Raw genomic sequence first — 16,500 nt, 5'->3', positions numbered from 1 at the left:
ACACATAACAAAAAATTAAACGACTCCCAACCATATCATCAATAAAAAATATTATAAAACCCCAAAATAATTGATATATAGTTATACAATCCAAAATTGAAAGACAATATATGCAACAAATGAACGCATATATTTTGGTATATATATATATATATATATATATGGTGCTCCTCTTATATTATTAAATTGGTGTAATACAATATGTTTTGCATGTAAGAAAGATGCTCCAATTTCCACATATTACATTTATGCCATTCACCTTCACTCCTCAAAACCCCAGCCTTCTCCCTTCACTCTTCAGTGTCTCTCTCAGACTCTCAAAGTTTTCTCTCTCTAAAATACCATTACCAATTTAATTTATATATATTTATATATATTGTGATTAGGAAGTGGAACATTGTAAAGGCTCAGATGGAGGCAGGGGACTTCTTCGTCGGAGGTTATTACGGCGGTTCATCAACCGGAGATTTCTCACCGGAAAATAGGATCACGGTGGAGCAAAGCTGGGGGAGAATTCACCGTCGAAGATCTCCTCGACTTTCTAAAGAAGAAGCCGTTACCGCGACGGTTTCTTCAACAATGTCGCCGGTAATTCCACTGATTCCTCCACCGTATTCGGCGGCGAAAACCACTTCTCTGAAGCTAATTTCACTCGCTCCTCTCATTTCTCCAGCGAACTCTGCGTCCCGGTAATAATGTAATTTATTTCTCTAATTTTACATGGTAAGCTAAAACTATAAATTTACCATTTACGTGAAGTTAACGTTATTTTAATCTAAATAATTTCCGTAAAATTGGAAAAAATTTGATGTCAATCCCTATAGTTTTGTAATATTTAAGATTTAGTCTCTATTACTTAAAATGTGAAAATTAAATCCTTTTACCTTTTAAAATTTAAATTTAGTCCAATATTGATTCCATTAATCCTCAAAGGCTACCATCAACGTATTCATACAATCTTACTAGTATAAAGATCAATATAAGCTCAGTAAATAACTTAATAATAAGTAAATTTTGGAGTCTGATATTAAAGGTTGGAATGGTTTTCATTTAATAATAAATTGTTTATTTCGTTAAATTATAAGTAAAATAGCTATCTACATTTTTCTTATAATTAGATTCATATGTATATGATTTAATTGTGCAAAAGATTAATAAATTTGTTTTTATACAGTATGATGATTTGGCTGAACATGAATGGCTCTCAAAGTTCGTTGATGATTCGTTCTCGACGGACCCATTCTCGCAAAATTACCCACACCTGAATCCTGCTCTTCTTCAACCCGATCCGATTCCTTATCTCGAAGCTCCATTGATCCGGTTTCCGACATGGGGCTCCGCTTCCAGGGAAGGCCCGGTCGAAACGTCCGCAGGTCGCACCGTGCGATTGGTCCACTCGAGTCCTTCAACTCAAGCCAAAAACCACGGGTCAAAGAAAAGAGAGAGTGCAAAAACCAAGTTCGGAGTCATTATGGGGTCGGAAATGTTCACATTGTGCTTCGGATAAGACCCCGCAATGGAGGACCGGCCCGATGGGTCCAAAAACGCTATGTAACGCGTGTGGGGTGAGGTACAAATCGGGTCGGTTGGTACCCGAATACCGGCCCGCTGCGAGTCCGACGTTCGTGTCGACGAAGCATTCGAATTCACATAGGAAAGTTTTGGAGATTAGGAGGCAAAAGGAAATGCAAAGAGCACAACATCAACACTTTGTCGGTCAAACTTCGGTGTTTGACATATCCAACGGTGGTGATGGTGTTGATGATTTTTTTATCCATCATCATGGAGGGCCACGATTTAGTTAGAATTTCAAATAAAATAGAGATTAAACTAAGTCTTTAAAAAAAGAAATGTATTTTTATTTGAGCAGATATAATATTTAATATAAGCGATTTAGACACTATTTAAATACACATTTGTGTTAAACTGTTTGTTATTAATAAAGCTAATATTAGTATTTATATTTTAATCATTGTTATTACTTTTTGTGTCAAAAAATATAATCATAAAAAATACATTTTCATAATTTTCAAGCCCAGTTGATAGGTTTTAGAATTGATTTTTAATTTCTATGAATAGGCACTATATGTATTATATTTGAAATGTTAATTAATGTTTATAGATAATCAATGAATTTTCTATTTTATTTGAAGTTAAAAAATCATCAAGTCGTTTAAATAATATTTTATAATTAATATACTTTTTAATCATTCTCGTAAATAAATCTATTCATAAATATCTTAATCTAGATTTGATATAAGATAATCTACTTCTAGACCAATGGGCACTAAATAGTAAAAATTACTAAATGCAATCAATGTTTTTATTATTATTCTTATGTTGAAGCAAGAGATGCGATGCAATTTGTTGTTTTACTTTCCTATTTTAATATCATATCAAAATTTTTAAAAAGTTTAAAGTTTAAACTAATACGTAGGGTTAACTGATATTTTAACGATAAAATCAAATTATATACGTAATATTTAGTGTTATTAAGATTTTAATAGATCAATATCATATTAATAATCTTAAAATACTAAATCAATCTATTATTTTTATTTAAAAACCAAGTTGAGAAATATTATCCTTATAAATTAACCTAAAAGTATGTAATAAATATAGCAAATGGGTGCAATCACAATTTGATGGAACCAATGGGTTCATTAAGAAAGGATGTTTTGTCCATACCTAAATGCATATTTGCACATGATAGGGGAAATGGATGCTTAATATTCAAGAAAGAGATATAAGGAAAGAGAAACACAAATCAATTGCGATAAACGCAACAACATAAATTCCTTTTTATTAAAAAATAGTCAAATAGATTTTTATTATATTCATGATTTTTTATTTATTTAATTTTCATAAATAATTAAAATTATTATGAACGTAGCATCATATTTAACTAATATAGAAATAGATATATAATTTATCACGAAATATTTGAAATCTTAAACTAGTTAAGTATATTATAGTACACAAAAGAGTACACCGTGTGTAATGTATATTTAATTTGAAGATAGTCATGTATATTGGTATGTAGGCTAATAATTTATTATTTGTATCAAAGTTTACGGTAAAATGTTGAGATAATGATTTGAAATTCTTTTTTTATCAGATAGTGCAATTGTATAATGTCACCTTAAGACGCGGGAAACACATTACATGTTTGAGAAGACAACGATCACAAATCACAATGTATCTTTTCCAAACTGCATGCAGTTGGAACGTTAAGTTTAGTAAAATAACAAAGTAGAACGTCTTCTCTTCTCCGAACACTATAACAATCATTCTATCTCAAAAAATAATTCTCCCTATTCGAGTCAATTTTTTTTCAACACCCCATTTGATCGATTTTACTCAAAATTTTCTGTTAGGTTTTGATTACGCTTATACTATATTTAATATTATCATATTAAAAGAAAGAAAACAATGAAAGTAAAGATTTAAATTTTAAAATAAACATGCATGTGATTATAAAGAATTAGATCAGCACATGCAGCAGTACGTGACGTGCATGACTACTTGCTTCTATTTATGTATGTATGTATATATATATTCGGAATGGCTTTGCAGTCCTTTGTCTAGGGATCTAATTATAGATGTATCATGAAAAGATTTTTCTTTCACCAAATACAAATATAATTATCAGGGGTAATAAAATTTATATTATTAAAAACGATGACACATATTGGAATGGAGTTCTCAATTAAGGAGATTCTACCCATCCCTGTTGGTTACTCATATACAGATTGATCATGTACAAGTTTAACCTTTTAAAATATTTAAATAAAAGTTTAACCTACGTTTTTTATTTGCGCGCCAATGGCATGCACTTAGAAAAAAAATACTTATATGTGATTAAAATTGACGTGTGAGTTAAACTTAGCTCTGAAAAATATTTCAACATCAAAGCTACAATCAAAGAACAAAGAAAAATTCTTTCACAAAAATCAAAGCTGGGTGTTGTTTAATTAAGTGATAAAAGAACCGTGTTTAATACAAATAATTTATGTTTTTTATATTCGGATAAAACTCTAACACATATTCGGATAAAGATTTGAAATACACATATAACATATGAGGAATTGGATTGAGGAAAACAAAACTTGTTAATCACTATCCAGTAAGGAAAATAAGCTAGTGCAAGAAATAGTGATAGAACAGAAGCGTAAAATCATAATTTCATTGATGTACCAAGCAAGCCTCCCGAACTCATGGATTTTGAAACAGTGTTTTTGATCTACCAAAGAGCGTAGATGTTCACCCAAATATCCTAGATTATTTACTATATTTTTACTCAATAAATGATTATTTTAATCTAAAAATATATATTTCGATCATCTTTTGTCTCAACATAAAACTCTTTTGAAACAAAATTTTACACTCAAAATATCAAGAGAAAAAGGAGAGAAGTAAAATATTCCAAAATTAAGAACTAAAAACTAACAAATGTGATTATGAATAATTTTAATTAGATAAATAAATAATTACTTTACCTCGTCTTGGTTGGTTCATGTAACCACAATGAACAAACGGGATTCAGCAAATCCGGGATTCGAATTCCAGCATTTGCCATCCCTTACCCTATCCCTGAAGCCTCCTCCTCTATACAACATTTTCTCTTTTCCAAACAAAACAAAACAAAACATTAAAGAGTCGAGGTGTGCCGATGGTCAAAACTAATACAGTTAACTGCACAAGATTTTCCCAACTTTCTTTCATGCAAGACAAACAAAGCCTATATGAGATTTATAGCCTAATTTTTCAATTCAGGATATCCCCCTTCACTATATATGCAAACAACGGTACCGTTATTTAAGCGTCAGAATATTTTATAAGGCATACGTAGGGTGCAGGCACTATACCTTAAACCGTCCTTCTCGGATCACGAGCAGCTGCAAGATGGTCCTGTGAAACCGAAACCAGATTCAAGATCAACTGATCGAGGTGTCATCAAACATAAAATGACAGTACCGTGAATCACGACAAACAAAACATAGGATTAACAGGAAGCTAAAGGCTCAAACATTTGATTCTCCCTCATTCTAGCGTAGGATCTCATAAATTTTTGACACATCATGGAACAACTGACTTCAAGAGTATAAACTTATCACTGTGATGTGGAAATTCATGTAAAGACTAAATTAAATAGCATATGATAGAACTTAAACTCACCGAAATAAAATCAAATGCTCTGGTGTCCTCTTTCATTGAGTCGTGTATCATTGAACTAGGCATTTGAGTTGTAAAATTTGGCTGGAATATATCGGGCAGAGGTGATCCTCTATTAGATCCATTGGAAACATTATTGATGCCATCGTTTTTTGCATTATAATTACCCAAAGTGTTGTAAGTTAGACATTGTTGCAAGTAATTTCTGCTGCGCAAGAAACTCCCCATAGCACCGTAATTCATAGGTTGAGAAGAAAAGGCAGGATTCACCATTATTCCGGAGGAACGGTACAAGGCACAGTCCCTAAAGGAAACATCCTATTTGCATTCATCCCAGAGGCTTGAGAACCATGGATACCACTCAAAGCATCATTAGAAGCTTGATTGCTAGAATGATTGTTGATATTGGAAAATAGATTCTCAGGGTGGCTTCAGAAGATTTCTTCTTGCTTCAAATTAGATGAATTCTCATTCACCGACAAGTCAGCCATTACACCAACATCATTACTTTGATTCTCTGGCGGAGCTTCGGAAGTAGTTCCAAAGATCAATTACTTCAGAATTTTTATTTGCAGCCATATTATTATCTTCGACAACTGATTTGTCATTTATAGTTATCCCAGAGAAGAGATCATCCGCATTTTCTCTACCCTCATCAGTGTGAAAAGATACATCTGCAAAAGGATCATCATTTTCCCGTTCCCTGGTGCTGAGACCAGCATCCAGGCTATCTCCAAATAAGTCATCAAAAAGTGGCTTTGCTGTTGGATTAGCAGTTTTTTGACCGAGTTGGTTTTTTGTAGAGTTATATAGTCCATTATAATCATCCTGATCACAGTGTCTATCAGGTCAGGCATTTGAACTGGTGTCATCTCTGCCTTCAAAGACTTTTCTGAATGACTTGCCAAACCACCGCTCTGTTTCCCATTCAAAAGGTTCAACACCTGTTTACCAAGACCATATATACATTAACCATTCATGATTCAACTGTAGTATGTACTTAATTAACTCGAAAAAAGCATCCCTACCGTCTCTCTAAATCAGCATCTAGTGTACATAAAAATACTCAGTCATCATATAATATTAAGGACCATAACATCAAAGAAATAAAGATAAAACACAATTATCATACAAGATCGCAAAATATAGTAGTTGATGCAGAAGAAGAACCGAAACATAATGTGACAGCTGTCAAGAACCAACCGCTAGTATGTCTGAATTTATAAATTTGAACAAAAAGTAAAGAGAAAGTTGTCCACATATAATAAAATCTAAAGGGCATATTTCCGTTTCTTGAAAGACGTTTAAAGGAAAAAATGAGGTAGCATCCAAAACTTAATGTAGTAAGACAGCAAATGTTTCCTGCAGAATATTATTTTAGAAGGAATTAGTACCCTACATCAACTTAGGCATGGATTAATATGCCATCGGTTAAATGCAAGACCTTAATGAAGTCAAAAAAAGAGGGAAAATAAAATTATTTTTCTAACACGTTATCATGAAACCAAAATACAAATTTTAAAAGAAAATTTCCTTTATCAGGGAACCTCATTGCAAGACATTAATGAACTCGAGCATGAGTTAAATGAACTTTCCTTTATTCCAATGACATCAATTTACTGAATTAAAGCTTAATATAGATGCCTTGGAAAACAACAGGGGGGGAAAAGCATGCACCAAAAACAGTGTTCCATATCAGATCTTACAATGAAACAAAGACGTATATTATCTTGCTGTTTAAATGTAAAGGAAAGGGTTGGACATTTACCTTGTTAGCCTTTTCTCTTAGAGAAGTCTGGGGAGACTCGGAACATCTTGAAACAACATCCATGTTCTCGGTAAAATAACAAGCCACAACTAGAAAATGCTCATCTTCCTTTTTCCTCAAAATGGACTCAAGCACGCACATAGCTTTCAAGCGAACCTGATCATCAGTAATTCTGATTAAGGTTAAAAGATAACCAAAAAAACAAATACTCCACTATACTTTTGTTCTTTTTGGAAAAAATCAATATAAAAATATCAGCAATATGCAACATGATCATGTAATCAGAAGAGTGTGTTGTGCGCTAGACGTGTGGGTAGATAGCCTAGGTTTGAGCCTTTCATTCTCAGTGGGCTTGTCATCTCATGATCAATACATAGGAGAAAAGAGTTACCTGCCATATTGGTGATAGAAGCTTAGATTCAAGCGCATGACTTAAAGCTGATTCGTCAAGATTTGCAGCCTCCACAAGGAAAGCCTGAATGGCATCTCGAGTAGGCTGTAGACGAACACCACCAGATGTCACTATGGTTTCCAACAATCTCTCTTCACGAGTTTTAGTCTCTGAATGATTTGAGCTAGATTCCCCATTTTTTGTTTCTGCCTTGAATTCACTTACGTCCTGCCCCCTAGGCCCACTAGCAGTATTCTTGGAAACCCCTTGATTATCATTGGGCAATACAACTGGTTCATACCTATCAGAATTGTCAATTTCTATAGTCAAGGATCTTCGAAGCGGAGGACCCTTGTAATTTTCGTTATCATTCTTTCTAAACGAACGACTCTGAGTTAAATTACTAATTCCCTGCTTGATAGTTGCATATCCAATACCAACAACCTCACCGAGAAATGATTTCTTATCATCTGATGGCATTTCGAAGTTTGTGTTCCCAAATCCTTGAATTCGTTTGTTAAGGTCATCTGCAGGCGAAGGCTTACTGGTATTATTTTCCTCGGCAAATACAGCAGAAATAGCCTCATGTGCTGTGACCCGTACAGCCTTATTGAGTGCATCCCCCTTCAAAGGATCCGGCTCCCCTTTGTAATGAAATAACTGGCGTATGGCCACCGAGTTCCTCTGCATCTCTCTCCTAAACTCCGCACCACACTTTCCCACGACATATTTTATCAGCCTCAAAGTCTGCTTATCAACATTTTCTATAATTTACCATCTAATGATACAACTCACCCGCACGTAAACATGCGGTAACTCAGAACATTAACATAGCAGTATATATATATATGTTGATACTGGTACTTAACTACTAGACGAAATTGAGCTAGTTTGTTCACTTTTTACTTATTTTTCCAGCATCAGCCAAAACAATTATACACACACACACACACACAAATTATGAATTACTAGATTTAAGCAAAACAAAACAAATTACGAAGCGAATTGAATGGCATTACCTTTTGTTTGACGATGGGGCTTTTATGATCGAGTCGTTTCAAGACAAACTCGGAGACCTCTTTCACGATACTAACGTGCGAAGATCTCAAGAGCTCGCTGATCTCATCTAACTTATAAACGGGCGTCACTTTGTCTTCATCCGAGGTTGCCGCTTCAATCATCTGTGATCTCCTGTACGATTCCACCGCTCGCTTGCTGGAATCCATTTCTAACAATTGATATGAAGAAAAAAAGTTAAATTTAATCCGACTGAATTTGAAGAGTTCAAGATTGATCTGTTTGGTTTGCTTGAAAACAAATGACAATTCACAATTGTTGATGAACCTCGATTGATTTTGGGATTTTAAGGGCGGAATTTCGAGTGCGATCCAATTACGGTTTCGTCGTTTTTCTTAATTTGATTTCTTAGCTTTTAAGAAATAAACAAAAGAGGTGAAATTCATAATCTGAAAACTTGGAAACGTAAACAGAGAAACAGAGATAGCAAAGAACAAACAGACATTTTCTTAACCGACTCGAAATTGTTTTCTTAACGATTAAAAAACTCTTTTCTGTTAGTTTAATTTCAGAAAAATTCTCTAAACTTTGAAAATATTCTATATTGGTTCTTTAATTTCAAAACTTTCTGATTAAGTTTTTTTTTATCAATATGAGATAAGTACAAGTCAAATATGTGTTTAAATATAACTCTCAACTATTTGATATTGACCGTTTATGCCCATAATATTCATGATGCTTGAATCTAAGATTTCAAGAAATAACAATAATTCTTTTATAATTGAAATCTCTTAATTCGTGTTTTGATTAAGTTTCTAAATAAAATAATTTCATCAATTTTTGTTACTAGAGAGTTAAAGTATGTTAAAAATTATTAAATTATATAAAATTATTAAAGTTAATTTAATTTTTTGTATTAGAATCTTAAAATTAAACAATATAACTCACACTAAAAATGAAAATTCATTTTTCTAATTACTGTCTCCTTTTTTTTTATTGGTCATGGCCCATTTAAGAAAAAAAAATTATTGTATCACGACATATTAATCTTAATGTTAGTTTTCGGTTGTTAGTATTTTTTAATTTTTATATGACATTTTATTTTATTTTTTTTTAATTTTTAATAATTTTATCTTTATGACATATTTTTATTTATTTTGATGACATTTTTTTGTCTTTTAATATTTTTTAGTCATTTGACCTTTATTCTCATTTGTTTTTTTCTTCTTATGATTAGATTTGACATCATTGTAATTGATTAAAATGATTTTTTTATTATCATATTGATCTTCGTTGCTTTGGACTCTCGCGATTTACGTTCGTAGATAATTTTATCACGTTATTAGACTCTTATTTGTGGTTTGTCAATGATTTTTTAATAGTTTGATTCTCTTTTGTGTTTCGTTTGCTGATGCGATCATATTTGTTCGTATATATCTTTTGTTAAGTTTTTTGGTTAAATTTTTAAAAAATTTCCTAATATGATGTTATGTGATTTTAAATGATTAATTTATTGTGTAAATAAATATAATAAAACAACCTAATTATATATTTTATTTACAATTATAATTATAAACTTTCATCGTAATTCTAGATATTTTTTACATGTAATAAATTTAATAATTTCTATAAAATTCACAATGAAAGTATAATTTACATGAAAATTAAATACAGTTTTAATTTTAAAAGATATATAATTTGTTTAAAACACTATTTTATTAAATAGATAAAATTGTTATAGGTTAAGTGCATGAAATAAACATAATTAGTAATTAAAGTTAATTACTTTTATTAGTAGAGATTATTATCCATAAATCACTGATAAATTTGAAGTATTTTCATAATAAAATACAATTAAATTAAAGAATATTAAATACTCTTCAGGGAAACAAGTAACTCTTTACGAAACTGGCAAAATTGAATCCCCAAACGAAGAATTTGAGGGAAAAGAGAAAATCGAGATGAAGGAGCCGCTGCGTAAAACGAAAGTGGTGATAAGGCATCTGCCGCCGTCAGTTACCCAATCGTTTTTCTTTTCTAAAATCGGCGAACGTTTCTCTGATCGCTACAATTGGTTCTTCTTCCGTCTCGGCAAGTCCAGGTTAGCGTTTCTAACATTTAGTTCCCCCAATATGTAGTACCCCTTTACTTTGTTTTATTTTGTTTGTTTTCGGATTTTTTTGCATTATGTTTTTGTAATTTAGTTCGTAGGGCATCAAATGGAGCAGAGTTTGTGATTGCACTGTTGGATATCTTATTTATGACGTTGAACGGGGTTTAAAAATTCGCGTTCTTTAGCACCTGGGGTAAAAGGTTAGGTTGGAATAATTGTAAGTGAAATTTGAAACTAATTTGAGAGCCAAGTTTTTTTAATGTATTTGTTTTGCTTAGGAGTATGGCTCTCTTAATGGTGATTTACTTCTTTGCTTCATGGAGACCTGCATAAAATTAACAAGAGATTATCATAATTTGCAAACTGTAAATGCTAGTCCTTTTAGAAGGCTTGGGGAAGAACATGAGATTTAACTAAGATATGATAGAAAGATATAGAAAATGAAGACAGTTTCAAAAGTTTGATTGATAGCTTCTTTTGAACATGATTTTTTTTTCCCTTATACTCCATTTTTTATCCTCGTGGATCTTTTTCTTTTGTTCTCACTTTGCAGCCATAAACAACAGACTTACTCTCGAGCCTACATAAACTTCAAGAGACCTGAAGATGTCTTTGAGTTTGCTGAATTCTTTGATGGACATGTATTTGTTAATGAGAAGGGTACGTTATGCTTAAATGTGTTATTCTTTATGACGCTTATAAACTACTGAGTACTGACACATTTTTCTTGTTTTAGGGGACAGTTTATATGATTCTTTCTAAATATATGAAATGCAATTGTTGTTTGCATTTGTTCAATTTGATTGCAATATGTTAATTTAATTGTCTGAGTTTAATTTACCTGTGGGTCCTTCTATTCTAATTTATCATTTTGATTCCTTTATTTCAGGTACTCAATTTAAGGCCATTGTTGAATATGCGCCTTCTCAGCGTGTACCAAATCCTAGCAATAAAAAGGATGGTCGTGAAGGGACCATTTTCAAAGGTGTATTTTTTTAAGTAGGAGTTTATTGTTCGTCATATTATTTAATGGAAGCTTTTTGAACTAACATCAAAGTGTCAGTTATAACTTGTTATCTTGCACTGAATCTTCTTTTTCTTTAATTAACTAGATCCCGATTATCTGGAATTTCTCAAATTGATTTCAAAACCTGTTGAGAATCTTCCTAGTGCTGAGATTCAGTTGGAGAGAAAAGAAGCTGAACTATCTGGTCAGTTATGATAGAAAGAATGCAAAATTGTGAACTCTATTTATGAGTTTTTGCCACTCTAATATGAATGTGATTGATCCCACTTTATTCTTTTTCAGGTGCTCCAAAGGAAACTCCTGTTGTTACACCACTAATGGAATTTGTGCGTCAGAAGCGTGCTGCCAAAAGTGGAACTCAGGTACTTTACCAGTTACCTTGGAAAAGATCACGTTTATATCTTGTTCTTTCCCCTGTTTATATGACATTAAGTCATTGTGCTTTCAATTTTTCATATGCTTATTTTTTTAACTCATGGAGCTTTCACCTATGTGATGCAACTTTATTAAAATATGATGAGCATATTGTTGGCAGTATTTGCATGGTTTCCTCTTAAATTTCCACTTGAATTATTATAATCCACTTTGACCAGTATTGTCCATGAGATATCTGTCACACATGCTGCAGTCAAATATGTTAAGTAATACTTACACGGGTCACTATTGCCTTGGGATCCTTATGTTAAAAATTGTGGCCCGGAAAAGGAGAAAGAAATGAAAATCAATTAATAAGCAGTCCTGTGATCACATTATAGTTTGTTTTGATGACAGGGGTCAATAACTATAAGAAAGGTTGGCAGAAAAATTGCTGCTGCATCTGCAGGCAAGTCTGGATCCAGTAGCAAGAGTTTTGACAAAAAAAAGGTATCTAAGTCAATATCTTTCTCATGTAGTTTATTGCTGGATATTTGAGCATATATTACTTTGCATGTGGATGTAAACCTTTCAGTACTTCCGAAAAATAGGATCTTTACATTGTGAACTTCTCTTATAAAGTTGCCCTACCAGTGAATCAGAGGCCTTTTATTTGTACAAGAGCATAGCTTCTACATATCTTGATCGTCTGCTTTATAACTGTGACTCTGTCCTTAGTTGATATTGGTTCTTGCTTTCTTTTTGCATTCAAAGATTGCAAGCACTCGCCTTATTGGGACACTTGTGGTCTAATAAGATGTCAAAGTAGACTGGCTTCTGAAATTTGAAGCACCTTGAAATTTCTTTGGAAATACCTGTAGTGTGCTATCTTTAGGTGAATGCCTGTAGGATGCTTTTAATATTTTACAAATCATTGGATCAAATTTGCATGAATTTTTTTGTTCTTAAATATTACATTAATTGCCTCTTTCATATGAAGCAATTCTCAATGATCCTTCCCAATAATCTTGTCTTACTTTGTGTGCATGTCCGATCTTTGAAGATGTATAGTTTGTTATTTTATCATTTGATGAAACTTGTTTGATTGGCAGTATATTCTAAAAGACATTGCAAAAGGTGCGAAAATGTCCAATTTTTTTGTAGCATCCAAGCAAGAGGATCAATCAATGACTTCTGTCGCAAAAGAAATAAGAGAGAATGGAACTGGTGAGGGTTTGAACAGTCTTAGCAGAGGTTATGATCCACATAGAGCTGTGTCAGCATTTATACCAACTTGTTAGTATTATCTTTGTGAATATTTGTAAGACACAGTTCTAATGAAAAAGCCAAGTTATTTATTGTTTTTCACACAGAGAAATGACACATGCTGTTCTAGCGTGTGTTACTGGATTAAATTAATATCAATCTCTTGAGTGTTGAAAGTCGTCTGCAAACATGCATCTCTTGTTTTGTCAATAGTCATCTCATTGAATGCTTAACCCGAAAGTTTAGCATGTCCTCATGAATGTGTTTTATTGTGAAGCTATTTGAATATGTTTCTGAAAAAGATTTTTTGTATTCTTTATCTATCATGCCAATGCCACCTGCTATTCTGCATTTAATTTAGCTGTGATGACCTTCTGTTATTACTTGGAGATCAGAGACATTATATACCATTTTATAGATGTAGCTGACTCATGTAATACTGATATGCTGCTGCTTCAAGTTTCTTATAGTGCCATAAAAAAGGAATACATTGAAACTTTGTTTAATGGTGCCCCCATGATGAAGAGCTTTAGGTCTACCTGAGTTCATACTTTGGAATACAACTCATCTCTATATTTGATACTTGACTTCTGGGAGAAGGTGTGCATAATGCTGACCTTTTGTTTTCTTATAATTATATTGCATAAGTGCAAGAGCTCCTTGTCATTCTATTTGCACTCAGTTTTTGATGTGCATAGATATGTTTAAATTGATGGTTTATTCTCTCTGGACTTGGGCTTGAATTATATTCATTTATTTGACTAGAATTTGGTGATAGATTAAGTACCTTAGAATGCAGGTTGTTTTGATTCTTGGTTTTTCTTTTATCATTGTGTTTCCTTTCCCATGCTTTTGCTTAATGATAAGTTGTGTTGCAGTCTGCAGCATTGATGGGCCTGTAAGTGGAATTACTTTTTCTGCCGACTCTGGCAAGAAAAAGATCCTTCTCGTGAAACCAAAAGACCGAGAGGCTCCTAATGTAAGATATTTGCCTTTAGTTTGTCTTGTTTCCACTCACTCATGGTGTCCATTGTTATATATTTAAGTTTTATATATATTGGGATGGGTATCGTTTTATGTTTGCTTATGGAGTTGAATTTTTAATTGGTTCTTTCAATTTTTCGTATCCAAATTATGTTCCATTTTTAAATTCTCAGGTGCCAGAGGGTGTATCTGAACAACAAGGTGCATCGTCTCCTGCAGGAAATACAAGCGGTCCAACTGCTTCAAGACAGGGTCAAAGACGCAAGGCTGGTGGAAAGTTAATAAGGAGCATACTTTTGAGAAACGAAGCAGGCCAAAATCAATCTTCAGAAGCAGTTCAGCCTCAGCAGAAAATTCAAGCTATGAGTCCAGACACAGCTAAAAAACTTTCCCAGCCAACTAATACACGAATGGGTATGAATGGTCATGTTCCTAATCAAATACCTGCATTGAAATCTGATGGTGAGACAAAAAGAGTTTCAGATGATAAGTACATAAAAAAAAGTGACTTCATGATTCAGGTTCTGGAAGTGAGAAGCATGAAAAACGTACAAGAAATAGAGATAGACCGGATCGTGGTGTATGGGCCCCTCGTGCTGATTTTTCACAATCTAATGAGGAGCGTCTGACACCGTTTGTGTTACAATCAGCACAGTCTTCTCACAGTTCCATGGAAGGTATTAATGCTTCTTAACATGTATATCCTGGTGTCTGCAAGTGTGGATGGATTTGGGATACAGTTCTTATATCAAGTTGTTCTATTTGAATTTGCAAGAAGTGGGGCAAGCTAATTTACCTCATTTTCTGCCCCTATAATCTTCCTGATACCTAAGGGGAAATGAAATGTGACAGCTAATGGAAGAAATAGATGTAATATTCCGTTGGAAAATGTTTTTAGTTTATCCATAATTGATTGGTTCAGTACCGTTGTCACACACAGAGGTACTAGAATATCATATTGACGATCTCATTCACGCAGGTTCCAATCGGCAATTTGGTCGGGGCCCAGCAGCTCATACAATTAAAGATGATGGATCTGTCATATCAAATGAGGTCAAGCCTTCCAAAAGAGGAGGTCCTACAAGCTCTGGAGCCCATGAGGTGAATGAATTCTATGATGCACCAGCTGCAAAATCTGTCATCTTTTTCTTCACCTTTGGTTTCATGTTCTTTTCTCTATCGACTTGCAGAAACAAGTTTGGGTTCAGAAATCATCCTCGGGTTATTAGAGAATCTAACTTAAACCGGTAAGCCTGTTCGGTATCAATTCCATTTAGATTCTGTAACTCTGCCCTTTTCTGGTTCGGGAAACTAAGTCACACTATTTACAGGGTTTTGAATCACAACCCTTTTGACCCAATTTCAGGGTTCTCAACTTCCTCCACGTTGCAATGACTTGCATGTGACACATCCATTTGCCTTGTGTTTGCAATAATTGTATTCTCAAGAATATGTTATTGAGTACTCCTTTACCTGGTACTATATCTTATTGGACGACTGTCAAGAGCAAGCATTGGTGAGCAACGGAATGGTTGCTTGCCTGCTCCGAAATCCGATGTGGTCTACATTGGGAAAAGTGGCGTGACTGGATCAAGCGTATTGCTGATAATCGGTGTTGCTGGAAGGGGAGACTCAACCAGATGATCGTGTGGGTTTTTCTCTTTACTTTTTTTTGTGTTTTATTGAATCGTGCCGTGCAAAATGTTTTGAAGTTTGCTTGGTTATATCGGTCTTCTTTATATATACGTAATACCTTATTGAAAAAAGGTCGTAGTATTGAAGAAAAAAAGTTGTAGATGTTGAAATTTGAAATCCGAACTTATTGGATGATGCGGTGTGAAGTGGTCATAAGTTCACTCGAATCTCTTTTTTTTTAATAACAAAATGGTTGTACTTCGGAAATTAGAAAAGGGTTGTATGGATTCAATATACTAGGGCTTGCCTTTTCACAGGAAGTGGGTTAGGTTGGAAATCAAATACTTGGATTTGAATGTTATTGTCGGATGCAAGTATGTTTAAATTTTATAAAGTTCTATATATTTGAAGGCTTCTCCAAGCACCGTATTTTTGTACTTGGGTATGGGTACGGGTACATGTAACATATTGGATATAGTGTATGGACGCTTTTAAGGAAAGGACCTTGAGGTGAAGAGTTGTACTGCTTTACAAGTCAATGGCAATAGATCTAGTAATATGAGATATATAGTTATTCAAAGAGTATGTTTTTATTTGAAAAAAATAGAGAGATGTATTTGGAAAAAAAACATATGAAGAGGAATATTATAGCAATTATTCCTAAATGTATAGAGGGAGATTATATTTTTATTTTTAAAGAAAATCTAATTTTATAAACTTGAAACTGATTTTTTTTAAAAGAAAATCTATATCTAATTTTATAAAATCAA

General features: G+C 33.2%; 1 protein-coding gene and 2 pseudogenes across 2 annotated transcripts; 2 read left to right on the top strand and 1 right to left on the bottom strand.

The window, feature by feature from the left end:
* The first annotated feature begins 320 nt into the window (after positions 1–320).
* LOC120119853 lies at positions 321–1,861 on the top strand (annotated as a pseudogene).
* A 2,617-nt stretch (positions 1,862–4,478) lies between these two features.
* On the bottom strand, positions 4,479–8,837 carry LOC120119926 (annotated as a pseudogene).
* A 1,397-nt stretch (positions 8,838–10,234) lies between these two features.
* LOC120119700 (regulator of nonsense transcripts UPF3-like) lies at positions 10,235–16,044 on the top strand. Of its 2 annotated transcripts, none has more exons than XM_039139509.1 (13): positions 10,235–10,452; positions 11,018–11,124; positions 11,354–11,449; positions 11,577–11,675; positions 11,774–11,853; positions 12,263–12,355; positions 12,958–13,072; positions 13,990–14,090; positions 14,269–14,509; positions 14,617–14,772; positions 15,075–15,196; positions 15,286–15,342; positions 15,462–16,044. In XM_039139509.1, exons 1-12 carry the CDS (start codon positions 10,313–10,315, stop codon positions 15,322–15,324), a joined length of 1,389 nt encoding a protein of 462 aa, XP_038995440.1. In that variant the 5' UTR covers positions 10,235–10,312; the 3' UTR covers positions 15,325–15,342; positions 15,462–16,044. The 2 variants fall into 2 exon arrangements, with proteins under 2 accessions (XP_038995440.1, XP_038995439.1); XM_039139508.1 differs by having other exon boundaries at positions 15,427–16,041.
* The last annotated feature ends 456 nt before the right edge of the window (positions 16,045–16,500 follow it).

The sequence above is a fragment of the Hibiscus syriacus genome, unplaced genomic scaffold (assembly GCF_006381635.1).
Source record: "Hibiscus syriacus cultivar Baekdansim isolate YM2019G1 unplaced genomic scaffold, ASM638163v2 tig00110332_pilon, whole genome shotgun sequence".
Taxonomy (NCBI): domain Eukaryota; kingdom Viridiplantae; phylum Streptophyta; class Magnoliopsida; order Malvales; family Malvaceae; genus Hibiscus; species Hibiscus syriacus.
Note: the sequence above shows the minus strand (reverse complement) of the source record. Positions and strands in the feature narration are given on the sequence as shown.

Bases quoted from the DNA above. Each gene is read 5' to 3' on its own strand.
- LOC120119700 (XM_039139509.1), top strand. From the start codon at position 10,313: ATGAAGGAGCCGCTGCGTAAAACGAAAGTGGTGATAAGGCATCTGCCG. The intron at 11,450-11,576 runs GTGTATTTTTTT...TTAATTAACTAG, and splicing joins TGAAGGGACCATTTTCAAAG to ATCCCGATTATCTGGAATTT. The intron at 14,091-14,268 runs GTAAGATATTTG...TTAAATTCTCAG, and splicing joins AAGACCGAGAGGCTCCTAAT to GTGCCAGAGGGTGTATCTGA.